Source organism: Pelmatolapia mariae, linkage group LG7 (genome assembly GCF_036321145.2).
Source record: "Pelmatolapia mariae isolate MD_Pm_ZW linkage group LG7, Pm_UMD_F_2, whole genome shotgun sequence".
Lineage (NCBI taxonomy): Eukaryota > Metazoa > Chordata > Actinopteri > Cichliformes > Cichlidae > Pelmatolapia > Pelmatolapia mariae.
In genome coordinates, this window is record NC_086233.1 from 51,294,919 (window position 1) to 51,310,177 (window position 15,259).

Below are 15,259 nucleotides of genomic sequence, written 5' to 3' on the forward strand. Positions count from 1 at the left end.
TCACAAAGGTGAAAGGTGCACTCACACAAGTGGGTTTTGCTAAATTAGGAGTCCACTGGCTCACGAGATCCTGTGTGGATTGATTACTGGCAGGAAAAAAAAGAAAAAAAAAGTTGCGGGAATCAAAAAGGTAAAAAGAAATGTAAATATGCCTTCTGACAACACTGAGGGGGAAATAAATCACACTTCTTTAAATAAAATGATTTATTCATTAGCGACAAAAACAAATATTACATGGAGGAATAGGCTATTCTTAATAGGATATGTCACTGCTTACAAGGTCGCAGATGCACTAATTCAGCCTACTAATTTCTGTGTTTTTCAAATTTCCAACAACAAATAGGCATAGTTTGACCGCTACAGAAATAAATATGCTGTATTTCAACGCGGAGGCTTTTTTGTATTTTGTTTTGTTTTGTTTTTTTACTGTAATTCCCACCACTCGTTTTAAAGTGCATAACATCCAAGGTAAGCTACTGGCCTGCATGGAAGAACACATTAAAATTAGTAGGCTTATTTACAATACTGAGAGGATAAGGAGCAATGAACCGTCTAATCAAAGCTGCTATTGTTGATAGGGGGAGGAAAAAATAAAGAAGAAGAAATAATAACCCACCTTTACAACAAACATACATTGTCATTGCACTTTGCCACAAATAATAATAATCGATGGGATAATTTCAATAAAACAAATCACTGTATGCGAGATACATAAACGCTGAGAGTGGAGATCCACTTTTTTTTTCTTTTTTCTTTTTTTTTAAATATTACAGGTAATTACACTTTAGACTACTTTCAGCTTGGCTCAGAGTGTCCGTGGTGGTTTTTAAATCTCCCGTGGTGTGGTTTTTAACAGAAGCTGTGGATGTGTCCTCGCGCCCCTGTGTCTGATTCACGGTGGTAGCAGAGGCGATTTGAAGGAGCAGGATCCGGTGCAGTGGCGAGGAGTCAACATCTTACAGGAGAAATGGTGTAAAGCGTCGTGAGCTTCTATGAAGAAGGAGATCAAACAATCAATAGTGCACGCGCATGTGAGCGTAAATCATCCTGCTGGGGATTACAGAGGCTGCTACTATTTAAATATTTAGACCTACATAAGACAAGTTAAACACAACTGCACGTTTACAGTTAAATGATGATATGATCGATTCATGATATGAGTCGGAGTTGCTCAAAACATGTAGTTTGGAAGCGTTTTAAGAGGCTGTGGACCATCCACTTAAATAGCCTGTCCATCCACAATTACCCTTCAACCTTCTCTTTCTGGAGCAATTCACTGGGGAAAGTGTGCACACAAGAGACAAGAGCTGGCCACTAATATCTGTTGATATAAATCGTAGTAAAGTTACGTTATGATACTGTTCACCACTTTGCACCCCTGATGCCAAAAACAGAGATCATGTGAAAAATCAGGCTTGTCCGTTATATATGAAAACAGTAAAATAAACCTAATTGAGCACGTAGGCTGTCGTCGGTGATTTTACATGAAAAATAAGCTATAAAATATCTGTAAATCCCACAGTTAGAAACATCTTGAAACGCTGTTGTGTCCGCTGCCTTTGCTTTATTTTTCTCACCTCTGACTATGTGAAGCTGCTGGACCATCTCCTCCCTGTAGGAAAGTTCCCTTTTCATTTGATCCTGAAAATTATCTGAGAAGCAAATGAAAGATCTGAGTCAGTAAACCAACCACAATTATTTCACAGACAGAGAAAAAACCCTTCATTTTAGCCACCGCTGTCCCCAAAGTTACTGACAGCACCATGTAGGAAATGTTTGTACCTCTGATCTTTGTCATTTTTAACAATCATGTAACCTCCACAGCATAAACAAAGTGGAATGTTTGTTTAGAGAGAGGCAATAGTTTCTTATAAATTAAGGCTTTTAAGAGGCTGATGCCATTCGTAACAGATGCATGTATTAAACTTGTCGGGCAGCTGATCAGTAGAGGGCGCTCTTCTCAAGCTAAAGCTACAAACCAAGGGCATCAACGGCAGCAAACACCCGGGCATGCCTTCAGCTGGAAACAAAAACATTTTCTTATGACAATAATTTTTTTTATTTATAGCATTTAAATGAAAATAAATCCGACCTATAATTAAAATATTGATGCCACTGATGAAAGTTCAAAAACATTTGCAAGGACATGTTTATATTAGGAGAAATATAAACGGAATACCCTTTAAATATGTTATATCATAACCATCTGCTCAGATTTTTGTTTGATAATGTTTCCTCACCACTCTTATATTCATAACAGTCTTACTTTCAGATATAGTAATAGGGTGATTATGCTAGGCATCAAAATTAAAATAAAAAATTGTGTCCAATATTAATGATATTACAGTGTTAATATTAACAAGTTTTACTGTCTTGTCCCTAGATTTTTAATAATAATAATAATGATATAATAATAATAATAATAATTATATATATATATATATATATATATATATATATATATATATATATATATATATATATATATATATATATATATATATATGGGCCACATATAGGTTTAATTTCTTTCCAACAATTTTGAAAAACAAATAGTTTTATATATGGAAGCCTTCATCGTCACTTAACTACCTGTATGTGACATCATTTAGTTTCCATTCTTGCAGGTTTATCTTAATTTTTATCTTACCTGTACTGCAACCAGTGCACATATTTTGGGTATTACATCAATTCTCAATTTTTATATGAATCTGCCAAATATTCATATTGCTATAAAATATATTTCAGAAAAAATGTATTTATTTATTTGTAAGAAAAGGTGGATAAAATTATTTTAAGTTACAAAAACGATATTTGCTCATATCTCACCTGATATTCACCTGATTAATCACCTGAATGCAGCTGCTTCTTGAGGACATGGTTAGTTTCATTTTCAAAATCATGATCTTTACATTGCCAGTGTGAAGCTGTTAGTGTCATATCCAGATGGTCTTAATGTATGGACTGCAGATGGGAATGTTCTGTAACATTTTTCATTGTGGTGGATGGGGAACAGTTTTATATATAATTATATTATTATAGATATTTTTCAGTTAGTTTTTCGTAAAAATCAAACACTGACTTTTTAAAGTTACCCTTTGTTTTTTCTGCTGTCCACATATATTTAAAAAAAATATACTCAGTATATCAATATGAAAAAGGGGAAAAGGTAGATCAGATTAAAAATAGCAGTTATTTAGTTCCGCTGCAGCACATGGGAACTACTGCTGAGGTGGATTTGATATATTAAGGCTTATGTTTTGGCCTCAGTCACAGAGAGGAGGAACATTTGCCTTTACATGCACCGTGGCAGAGATTAGCTTACCTTTTAAATGTTGAAATTCACGTTCCAGCTTTTTCCTCAGCTCCACTTGCTCCAAGAGCTGCTTTTGTAGCTCTTCTGCAAAAATGAACAAATAAATAAACACAGAAAAAGAAACAAATCAAAATCTAACAAAAACGCCGGGTGTTGAAGGAGAAAAGATGAGGGCTTTCCCATCAGCTTCCATGTAGGACACTTTGCTATTTTTAATGACAGTGATGAGCACATCATTATCATCATCTGCACTGAAAATTCAGAGCAGGTCTTCCTGGACTGCAGACGACACCCCCCCCCGCCAAACCCCACATTTATGTAACAAAACATGAAAGAGGAAAGTCTGAGGTGTTGTCTTATTAACTTTAACTTCAGTGTTTCTAATTTGTTAATTAAAGGTCGCTCCACCTCGAAAATACAAAGGCTCCAGGTGGGCTCTGAAGGTGCAGATGAGCGACAGGACGTTGAAACTGACTCAAGTTTTGCTTGATTTATAAAATTTAGGCCCGCTAATCTACAACCTCTCATTAGCTTTTTTTTATATTTATAAATGTATGTGATGGAGAAAAATTCAATAAAGTAGGCTACGTCAAATGTAAATAACAACAACAACAACAACAATAATAATAATAATAATAATAATAATAATAATAATAATAATAATAATAATAGAAGCAGTAGATAGCTTACCTTTTGCCAGACTTTGTATGGCCCTTTGTGTTGGTAGAGCTCTGGGTGGCGCGTCCTCGCCTGAGTACACATAATATAAATTAAGTTCTGCGGCAAAAATGTAGTCCCACATCTCCTGAGCTTTTTTTTTTTTTTTTTTTTGAAATCCCTTTTTTCTGACCTCGGTGTAACTTACCTTCATCCGGCTCTCGCTGGTGCTCCTCGCTGCTTTGTTCATTAAAAGATTTCGTTTCGATCTCCTCCACTGTGGAAGACGGCTCTTCTTTACTTGCACTTTCATCTTAAGACAAAATAAGTCGATATAATTTTTTCCCTCCCTTTTTTTCAATTTTTTTTTCAATTTTTTCATTTTTTTTAAACAAAGGCAGGAAAATAAAATCTAACCGTTTGTTGTAAGTAGGCCTACTCCAGGCGGGTAATTCGCAGCTCTGAATTGATACGGACTGCTCCTTTGTTGCAGCTCACTCCTCTCTGGTGTGTAAACCTAAAGGAAAAAGAATTACCACTTCTTTGAAGTTTGGTGAAAAAAAAATATTTGTAATGGAGTAAAACATTAAAAAAATGAATAATGAAAACCTTTAATTAATGTATAGATATTTTATTAGAGAAACGATAAAAGATTTTATTCCCCCTCCTAAGTGATGTGGACATGCCTTTTGTTGTTACTGTTACACTGTTTTAACATAGACAGAAATTCCCCCACAAGCACACATTTCTCTGCTGAAACGTACACATACAGGCAAAAAGAACAGAACCCGATCTTCAGGGGAAAATTACAGCTCTGAATTATCGCCCGTGTTTGAAGTCACTCACTTCGGTGAAAGGTGCAGCTATGTGGCTCTCTGATAACTGCTTGGTCTGCAGTTCTCTTTCAGAGGACTGGGCCACGTGCAGGCTCGTTTTCTGGGAATCGACCAGGCTGCTCTCCTGCACGCCTTTAGAGTCAGAATCGTGTGGTGAAACGGTGTGTGTCAAAGCTAGGGGAGTCCGAGGACACACCGAAGACAGAGGCCGGGAGCCCTCCTCCTCTTCCTCGTCCTGCGTTTTGTTTGTCTCCACGTCCACGTCTGGCTCGCCCTCGCTGTCTACGCACGGGGACACAGAGCGGTAGCTCGAGCTCTCGCTTAAAAAGTCGGGCGATAAGTAACCGGTGCGACAGCCGTTGTACGCGCTCCTGTTGCCGTACAGCTTGGCGATGCAGTCGGCATCTTTGATGACAGGTCTGAACGCCGACACGTAGCTGATTTTCCGGGGCTGGAGCGGCACCCCCTCCGCCGGCCTCCCCTCGTCCCCTGACTTGTCGTCTTCGTTGCGCAGAGACTGAGTGCTGGAGCATCGGTCGTTATCGACCGCGCTGCCTTTCGATGTGTTGGTGCTGCGGTCACTGTGCTCGGACATGTCCATGTCAGTCTGCCTGGGCGGACACAGCAGCTCTGGAGGGGGCTTGTGCTGGGTTTGGGGATATGGGGGCATTGGCAGCGGGCCGGCCGCGGGCCAGAACATGGGGAAGGAGTGGTAGGCGCTGTCCTTGGTGGCAGGCCACAGCACACCCGGGAGGCCGGCTTTACTTTGCTCGCCCATCATACCGTCTTCTTTCTTCTGGCACAGGCCGAAAGCCGGGAACCCGTATGGGTGAGGGAAGAGGGGCGGTGGGATCTTTTGCATTATCCCGAAGCCCTTGCTGGGCACCGGGATGACCGGGTAGCTGCGCGTGCTCGTCATAGCACCCCGGCTGCCCTCGCAGCTGAGGATCTTTGCGGGGATCTCCGGGGAGCTTTGTGGACGGCTGGGCTCGTGTGATTTCAAAGGAGAGCTAGACTCGGACCCACTGCCTGGCAGCGTCCTCTTGCGACTCCCCCCGTTGAACATGGCCTTCACGTCTTCCCACGCGTGTAAAACCTCCATGGGACTGCCTTTATCTGTTAGTTTTAGATGCCGCCGCCAAGAATTGAAATTAGCTGCGTCTGGCTGCGTGTACTTGGACTCCGGCGTGCGGTGGGAGTGAAATATGAATTTATTCGGGGAGAAGTACATGTTGCAATAGGAGCACTTAATGCACTTGGCCCTGGAGCTGTTGTATCTGGCCGGGATGAAGCTGCCTCGACTCCCCCAGGCGCACTCGTGGGACACATCAAAGGCAAAATTCTCCGGAAGTTTAGGGGGCGAGTGAGCTCCTAGAAAGGACTTACAGAGTCTCTCTGCCTCGCGTTTAGTGATCATCCCGCAGCGCCTGGAGGAGATGGGCATCGCCCCTGCTCTCCGCAGGATCTCCAGCTGGACAGGGGTGCATTGGACGCAAGTGATCCCCAGCGCCACACGCCTGTTGTGTATCTCGTTATAGCTATAATTCTTCAATAAGGTGTTGGATATTTGTGCGAGGCACAGTCTCTCCTGGCCGTCTATTACCAAAGACACGATCGGTATTCCGTACAGCACCGTCTCTCCGACCTGGTTGGGCTTCAAGTTAGTGCTCGGGTAGGAAAGTTCTTGTTTGGAGTTTGGCGAGGAAGTGGAGTCTCGCCCCGCAGGTATCGAGTCCATCCTTGGAGGCCTAGAAGCTGCAGGGGAAAAAAAGAAAAGCAAGGTTTGATATGAACACGTGAGTTAAACGAACGCCAAAACTCCAGCTTTATAATTAGCCTTCACTGCAGCGTTTTTAGGTCGAGGACAAGTCATTTGCAGGCCTGCGTTTTTAATTTAAGACACACGAAGCTGATGCTTTATTTTTAGAAATTAGTCTTTGAAGCAGACACTCGTGTTTAGGACATTGCAGAGAAATCATATAAGCTACTCCACGCTTAAAGTTCACGGAATTATATTTGCTTTAATATCTTAAACCTCTTCAGTGTATGAACACGATTATATCAAAGAGACTGCGCGTAAATAATAAGGAACACCCCCAAAACACTCAGTGCATCTGCTGCCCAAAGTCTGTTCCCAAACTCACCTCAGACGCTCGCGCAGCTCCCCTCCGCCGTGAACGACAAAGCTGTGATCAAGTGAATGTCGGAGCAATGACAACTTCGCGCTGGAGGACTTGAAGATGTTTGCTTTAGGAGTGGGACGCAGTTGTCCGTGCAGCACCGCCTCCCTCCCGCCTCTCTGCTCCCCTCTCAGTGTGTGCGGATGGTTTGTGTTGCGCCACCAGCAGCAGCAGAGTCCACATGGCAGGCAGACTGTGGTACAGCCCCCCCACTCCACGACAACGATCGCAATCAAGTGACGGCAAAACTTATGGCAAGACACTCCCACTCACACAGGCAGTCTGAATTAACTATGGATTCATGACCAATGAAGATGAGCTGATCTGAGTGCTTAGTCTTAAAGCACCCTGGAGGTTTATTGGGTAAAGTGTTTACAAAATATACATTAAAAAAATAAATAAATCGTTGTTGTTGTTGTTTTTTTAAAGCAATCGGCTTTCTTATATTTTAAATATGATAAAAATACATTTAAATAAAAAAACTTATTATTTTATCATAATTCCGTCGTGATGTGGTGTCGGTCACACGCGTTTCATTATTTTTTGCTCCTTCTCAGGGTTATTTGGCATTATGCACGGAGGAGGCTGCAATGGGATCAGGCATTCCGCTAAAAACAGCAGGGACCCCTCAAACACATTGTTGTGCGCGTCCGCCTATTAATACGGCGCTCAGGCCTTCATCATGTGCTGTGTTCCCACGGACACGCCGTTTACCAGCTCCCCGGCCTAAACACGCGCTGTGACAATCACCAGCTGCTCTATAAGGTCACTTTGGTGATCTCTCGCTTGGGTCCTTCCCTCTTTTTTGAAAAAAGGCATCCACGAGAGGAAAACTGTGAAGCCTCGTGCCATAAATGACCAACATTTACCCTTTAAAAGCCAATGAAGGTTTGGATTAATTGTTTTCATCTGGCACAAGTGCTGCGACAGGCAGTCATGTAATATTGATGAAGGTAACAGGACGCGATCCCGTTGGCCCCATCGACCTCAGTGGGGCAGAGCGGTAATAACAACTTGTCTGTAATTGTTCACTTATTCTGAGAGGTGTACCACGTGATGCCACGCGAATAATAATAATAATAATAATAATAATAATAATAATAATAATAATAATAAAACAGTTGCAAAATGCAAATAAAAATGCATATTACTGATATCAGAATTATGAATTTAATGCAGATTTCTGTCCAGTCAGCGTTAAATGTGGAAGTGGAAACATTTATATTCGCCGAATGCAAATTAATGGGATTAACGTCCACGTTGTATGATAAAAATATTCTTTTATTTTTGCTAAAAAGGAGAAGAAGATGGTGTTGTTCATCTCAAATGAGTAACCAGATTCAGATTGAATGGCAATATCCGTTGATCACTGAAGCAGCAGCATAAACCTCCTTAACAGCCGGTGTTACATTTAGATGAATCAAAAGTTGTGTTGACAGACTGAACCACTCCAAATGAGCATGCTTTCAAGTATTCAAAAGACTGCCAACGACCCTCTTCTCCTGTTAATGCTACAGACTTATTTCGCAGGACTCCCTCTCTGCAGGAAGTGGTGTGTAAAAAGCGATTTTCAACCACACCTACAGGCGAGGAAATGGGAAAAGTAGCCCACCCTCCAAAAAAAAAAAAAAAGTCAGTGAGGTCATCGTCAGGTTCGTGCTTATTCTACCTTTTTTATGTGTGCAAGCCAGAACAGCTCGTTTAAAAGTGTGTCTGCATTAATCACAGTGCTGCATCAAAGTATGATAATCACCTGAACACTCTATTAAAATAAAAGTGCCAGCCCAGGGGAAATCTTACCTTACTCTTTAATTGTTTTGAAGCTTTGATAGGCTTTTTAATCTAAGATTAATTTATGCATTCTTAAATAACTCTACATATGATTAATAAGCTTGAAAATTAAAAGGAGACTGAAGCAATTATAACAAGTGGTTGGTCATCACCTCATTAGATGGTATTAGAAAGATGCAGTTTGTGAGTTAGTGTGTGCAAATGCGTGTATGTGTGTGTTTGCCTGATTAGGTTAAAAAAAAAAAACACTGGAAGGGTAAGAGCAGCGCAAAATGTGCAAGAGACTGTTTGATGACAATCACTGGCAAAAGTGCTGCAGGCTAATTATTCTGGATCTTCCCGGTTTTGCTCTCTCTGAGAGGGCGATGCGCAGTAATTCATGGATAAAAGACACGTGATCTAGGACTGATCAGGTACGCCAGCACGGCTCCTCATCAAGATCAAGTTGAGACTGTTCAACATGATTCCACCGGTGTTGATCGTGAGCTGGAAGGACAACAAAAGAGAAAGATCAGCTGTTTGAGAGGCCACCGGAGAGACGCGCTGAAAACAGTGAGACTTGCTAAATGCTCGCTAATGTGTAAACAAGTCATCACCCCTCTCCTGCTCTGATGTTTATTTGTCTCCTAAAAGCCCACCCCTGGGTCCTGACCCCCACATCCTCCACCGCTAAACGGAACATTTCTTCTCGCAGGAGGAGGTGTGCAGTGTGTGTGTGCTGAGTGTGAGTGAGGGGGGGAGTTCATCACAGCATCAAATGAGGCTGAGCGCAGGGACCCTTTTGTCACAGACAGGGACTCATCTGCCAATGGTGAGCTGTGAGGTCCTGAGGGAAGGAAGGAACAAAGGTGCTAAAAGGCTATGTGACAATGAGGGTGCTCCGAGGAGAGCCTTCAAGTGTGGGACACAGGCTGCACGGGACAAGCTGTGCCCATCACTCCGCAATTACTTTTTTGTGCAATCCAGAGGCCTTGTGCGGGCATTCATGGAGAGATGCAAGGACACAAGCTGCCATGTCTCTCTGAGCCTTGCTTGCAATATAGAGCTGACCTGAAGCGCATCGTGGAAGGCGTGTGTCGTAAATCACAGACTCGTCTGTTTTGGAAAAAACAGGCCAAAAGAGAGAGAGAGAAAAAAAACCTCCTGGCAAATTCAAATCCTTTTTTTTCTCATGATGAACTCTGCACCCATCAGAGAGCAAACATCACACTGATTCAAAGATGCATTTTGCCCATACTAATATGTGTAATACAATTAGATCGAGCGTGCAGCTAAAGCAGTCACTAAAGGCAATGAGCTTCATGATTGAAGATGCAGAGTTCAGAGCACACAGTTCACGATCCTGATGGCAGCGAATGAAGATTTTGGTCGACGCTGGACAAAAAAGAAATAAAATAAAATAAAATAGAAAAATCAAAGGAAGAAAAATAAAAAATACACAAAGAAATCAAACGGTCGTAGCAGCATTTAACTTAACTTGGAGATCAGATATGTAAAGCTATATTTACCACCAGTACCGAAAAATAATGCTGACAAAAAGACAGTAATATACTAATATATTCTAGATATTAACACTGTAGCAAATATGTGTTAAATTACATTTGAAACAACCTAATATGCATTAATTCATTTTTAACCATAGAAAAGTTTTTTTAATGTGTGAAGTAAAATTGACCTTGAAGAAAGCAGTTGACAAAGAAAAAAGGACCTCAAAATAATTTTGCTATTTCTTTTCTACAGTATAATAAAAAATAAACAGAGTTTTGTCAAACATAATATAACATAATCCAATCTGCATTTAAACTCTACACTGTTCATCCCCAACAAGAACCAAGTTCAAAAGCGCCCTAATGCTATAGCAAACAGATCTCTCTGCTGCTAATTCATAAGAACAACTCTTAAATTGCCATTATAGGGACTGCTTGAGTATTTAGGGACCCTAAGTTCTGTGCACTATCACTGTATGCTACAGTGTAATAAAGGAAGATACAGGAATTTGTCTATATCCAACCCCGAGCAGTTTCAATAGTGTAATGAGGAGTCAAGTGAGAATGGGAATTATCGTAATGATAACAAAGGTCTATGCACCATAGCTTGGGGCTGTTATTGTAGGGCATTACCATAAAGATGCGATGTGCTTGTATTGCAGGGTTTTTGTGAGGGAGCAGGCCAAAGCGATAATAACTATTAGTAGATGACAGTGCTTTGTGGGATTCCAGCTGTGGAGCCCAAATTTCCATACAGATAGAATAGCTCTGGGTGGATGATATGCGTATGTGGGGGAAGGGTTGTGTGACTCCAGTGGAGTCATCTGTGCGTGCGCGCACACACAATCAGGATCTGGAAGTGGCAAATCTCAGTGCTGGACTCAGCCTTGGTGTCCCCAGTCTTACTTGGGTGGGAGTGGTTGTGTTGCTGAGGAGAGCCTCCCGTTCAAAAATCCCCGCGGGTCTCTGTGGAGGAACTGTCCAGAGTGCTGAAACAGCCTGCTGTTGCTCTACTGGCAGTTTTCAAAGTCGGGAAGTGCAAAGTGTGTGCGCGCGTATGCGTGAACAGAAAACCAGAGATTTCCATCAAGATCACATGCAGGTGAGAGGGCGTGCAACATACTTGTCAGCAACATGTCTAACACAAAAATATAAAAGCCTCCCTCCCCTCGCCAAAGAAAGCGGTTTTCAAGGTTACAAACTTTGAAAAGCGCACGGATAAATATACAATGAAATACAAGGTGCATCCAACATGCAGGAGAGTACAGAGGTGTTGCTTAAAGGACAACACAGGACAACATTTTTTTAAGTGCGTGATTTACATTCTTGTCACTATAAAACCGGCACAGCAAAGGTGAGGAAGCAGCTGGTACAAACCAGAGACTCCGCCTGGTCACGTGACTGACAGGGGTCCTAACAAAATACAACACACACACACACACACACACACACACACACACACACACACACACACACACACATATATATACAAGCTGGTGGTGGATTATTTGACCTCACAATATTTGTATTGTAGTTGATAGTCAGAAGAGATATTTAATTGCACTGGGATGCTTCAACTTCATTATCTGGTGGGGTTTTTGACCCAGTATATTTTGTGAAGAGGTTAGGCTTGTGTATTAAAGAGTCTTCATTTTCACACTGAAATAAAAACAAATAATTATTGTATGGCTTTATTAAGCTATCAGTCTTTTTTTTTAAAGTTTCTTCACTTTTTCCCTGAGTTAAAAGTGAGCATGCTGGTGACTCAACTGAAAATTCCTCATGAATCTTTGACCTTCCACATGGTAACAGATGAAAGTGTCTTGACTAGAAACACACATCTTTGGAGAAAACCAGGCCAGCTATTATTGATCTTTATGCTAAGCTAAGACTCTAGACTCTAGCTTAAAGTCTGAAGGACAGACAGAAGAGCAGCATTGGTCTTCTAAGCTAAGTCGCTAACTCTCACCAGGGCCGCAAATGTGGGTATCCTAGAAAATGACAAACTATTCCTTAAAGAGTGAAAACTGGAATGGGTTTTACAAAGTAATTAATTCAACTTGAGCAGTGTGTCATTATGACCGTGAAAGGACGTGCAGATGTGAGGAATCAAGGCTGAGTAAGACAGAAAGAGAATGTGGTTGGAAGGTAAGGGTGATGAATTATCCATGGGAGGAGGTTAGGGTAATAATAGCAGCAGATGTGGTGGTAGTGCAGAAATCCAGTGTGCTGTCTCTTGTGTTCTGCACAATGAGGTGGTGTAAATAAGTGCAAAACATCTGTAAACAATGACGCACATGTTTTCTGTCAAACAAACACAGCTGGTTCAAACTGGGCCCCCGAGATCTAGAAGGTAAGAGGGCCGGGATCCCGGGACTAAGCAGCTTTTCTTTTTTTTCCTTTTTTTGGTTGACTTCCAATACCAGGCATGCTGTGTGCGTTTATGTAAGGGTGAGGCTAGCAGGGAGGAGACAAAGATAGTGAGAGCAGAGAGCGTGAGGACACCAATCACCCTGTAATTATCCCCCTGGTGTGTGAACTGCCCAACTCTCCGTCCTTGATAGATTCACCTGACCCAATAACACAACACACAGCCACAGCGGACTGGAGGCGGGATAAAGACAACAGCATAGATCAGCAAGGGATCAGCAATGAGACAAAGACCTAACATCTGGGAGCTGTGGTGAAATTAAAGAACCGCAAGACTGAACCAATCCTGTTCCAGCTTTCCATTAATAGCCTGGGAGCTGCTTGAGAAACAGCAAAAGTGAGGTAACACAGGATTCAATTTCATTTATATTGAAGAAACACCCCTTGGCTTCTCTCTCTCATATTCCTTCCCTCTGCCGCTCACATCTCTCTGCCACCTTAGAGTGATGTATTAAGCCATTTAAATTAACAGCGGAATGACTTATTCTAATACACCCGTCCCAAGGAGAGCCTGGGACGCTTGCTGGAGTGGGACATAAACACCACACACCACCTCTAGACCCCAGGCTGGGCTGTGATGCATGTCGCTTTTTCCGGATAGCCCAAACAATCTGGCCGCCACTCTATCCAAAAGGCAAACATTCATATAGTCATTATGATGTGAAGAGGGCGAATAACACCACTGAGCCTGTCATTACTGGACACAAAAACAACATCTCGCCAAGACGAGTAAATACATGTTGTTTCCGAGGTGGAACAGAGAGAAAAACAAATCAGTAAATACACCAAAGTCCTATAAAGGAAATGATTTTTTTTTCTTCTCTGGGAGTTTGAGGCAGCGAAGCAAACACTGTATTCTTTATGAACTTCAGCAGCGGCTTGTAAAATCTCACATTACTGCTTCTCATACTGTCTGTGTCTGATGTACAGATGTCTAAATCATTCATACTAAGGCCACGGTCAGCTGAATAGAAATGAGGATACAGTGGGTGCTTTGTCTGTCCCTGAGGGGGTGTTCAGAAATAGATCTGAGAAAAGCGCAGTTTGATTGATGCTGCTACACTCCGAATAATGATCGGTTCAGAGGTCAAACTACTTCAGTGACATGCATTATATCATTAATTACAGAGATCGATAAACAAAAGGACTCAGTCCATATGTTTTCAGTGCGCCTATGCCTCTTCTTTTTCATCCTCCTTGAACATTTCATAATTAATAACTGATACAAAATGACCTTAAAAACACAGCAAAAAAAAAAGAAAAAGAAAAAGGAAAAAAGATGTTCATCAGTTATTGATCGCATTCATAGAATATTACACGAGAAAAATGTGGCATAGTAATTACACGTGATGAGAGGAGCACATTTCGATCTCACAGTTACATATGCAATTAAAATATTATTCATTACCTCTTAAATAAAAGCCTGGTTCTGAAATCCCATTAAATTTGGGATAATTGTGTGTGTTTAATTATAAGCTGCAGGAAGGAAGGGAGGAAGTTTCGGAGAAAGTAACAGAATGTGCTGTGACCTAGATAGCAGGGGAGACATTTTGTTTTAAAAGTGACCTTGCTGTGAAACCTCAGCTCAGAATAGCTCAGATTTTCCACAGACTCTGAGTGTGCAGAGCCATCACTGCTTCAGTTCTGGCTGAACACAGCATTAAAGCAGCGACTGGGGTCATGAAATCCTCGATTTCTGATGCAGATCTGAATGAATAATCCGACGTGTTGACGCCACGATGCACAGAGAGGTGACAAAAAAGGGGGAAAAAACAACATAAAGTTAGTTAGTGAGGTGTTGGTCCACTATGTGAACTATTCAGGAGATGATACTTCACTGGGTGTTTGGATAATTGTTGTGGAGAGTGGTATCCGTTATCTCCCACAGGATGTAATCTGTGTTAAATACAATCTAAAGCCAGTCAGGGACCACTCATTCTGACAGACCCCCATGTCTTAATATAAATGTTTAATTTTAGGCAGCAGGTGATCACTCAGAACAACTTTGCATTAATTTTCAGAGACAAAGAAAAAAAAAGGAGCAACCCCTCAACGGTTCAGTTTTTCTTGTATTTTCTTTCCTTTATAAACTACAGATGTTTCTGATACCTGAAAGTATATCGATTTAAAGCGAGCTGTACTTCACTTGAGTTCTTCTGTGTTAAACCGCTTCTACTTTGCTACACTGTTTAAAATGGAGATGTTACAGCATCTGACAGATGCAGCTACAAGTTATCAGAGAGTTAATTAAGGCACTTGCAGCTAGACTGAGCAGCTAGTTTGCTTAGCTTAGCATGAACAAAGAACACGTGTGAGTGCGGCAACTTATTTTTACACTTCAGTTTTAGTGCCAATTAAATTAGAGATGCTGTTCTCCAACGCAAGGTTAGCTGTTTACCCAGCGTTTGAGTTCAATTAAAGTAAAATCATGTTGGCTGTACCTTCATTATGTATGTAATAGACAGATATGACACAAAACCACAGATTAGTTTACAAAATCTGGTTAACATCTGATCATCCAATTATGGCATTAAAGCATGACACTCATAAAAATATCTGCTA

At 41.4% G+C, this 15,259-nt stretch overlaps 1 protein-coding gene across 3 annotated transcripts; it reads right to left on the reverse strand.

Annotated features, from left to right (window-relative positions):
• Positions 1–222: 222 nt before the first annotated feature.
• Positions 223–7,345, reverse strand: skor1b (SKI family transcriptional corepressor 1b). Of its 3 annotated transcripts, XM_063481096.1 has the most exons (8): positions 6,954–7,345; positions 4,820–6,564; positions 4,391–4,490; positions 4,182–4,286; positions 4,007–4,066; positions 3,326–3,400; positions 1,578–1,652; positions 223–990 (listed from the first exon to the last, which is right to left on the reverse strand). In XM_063481096.1, exons 2-8 carry the CDS (start codon positions 6,545–6,547, stop codon positions 893–895), a joined length of 2,241 nt encoding a protein of 746 aa, XP_063337166.1. In that variant the 5' UTR covers positions 6,548–6,564; positions 6,954–7,345; the 3' UTR covers positions 223–892. The 3 variants fall into 3 exon arrangements, with proteins under 3 accessions (XP_063337166.1, XP_063337167.1, XP_063337164.1); XM_063481097.1 differs by lacking the exon at positions 6,954–7,345 and having other exon boundaries at positions 223–987; positions 4,820–6,682; XM_063481094.1 differs by lacking the exon at positions 6,954–7,345 and having other exon boundaries at positions 4,820–6,682.
• Between the last annotated feature and the right edge of the window lie 7,914 nt (positions 7,346–15,259).

Bases quoted from the DNA above. Each gene is read 5' to 3' on its own strand.
- skor1b (XM_063481096.1), bottom strand. From the start codon at position 6,547: ATGGACTCGATACCTGCGGGGCGAGACTCCACTTCCTCGCCAAACTCC. The intron at 4,491-4,819 runs GTGAGTGACTTC...TTTTTCCTTTAG, and splicing joins TAGCTGCACCTTTCACCGAA to GTTTACACACCAGAGAGGAG. The intron at 4,287-4,390 runs GTTAGATTTTAT...TTTTGTCTTAAG, and splicing joins AGGCCTACTTACAACAAACG to ATGAAAGTGCAAGTAAAGAA.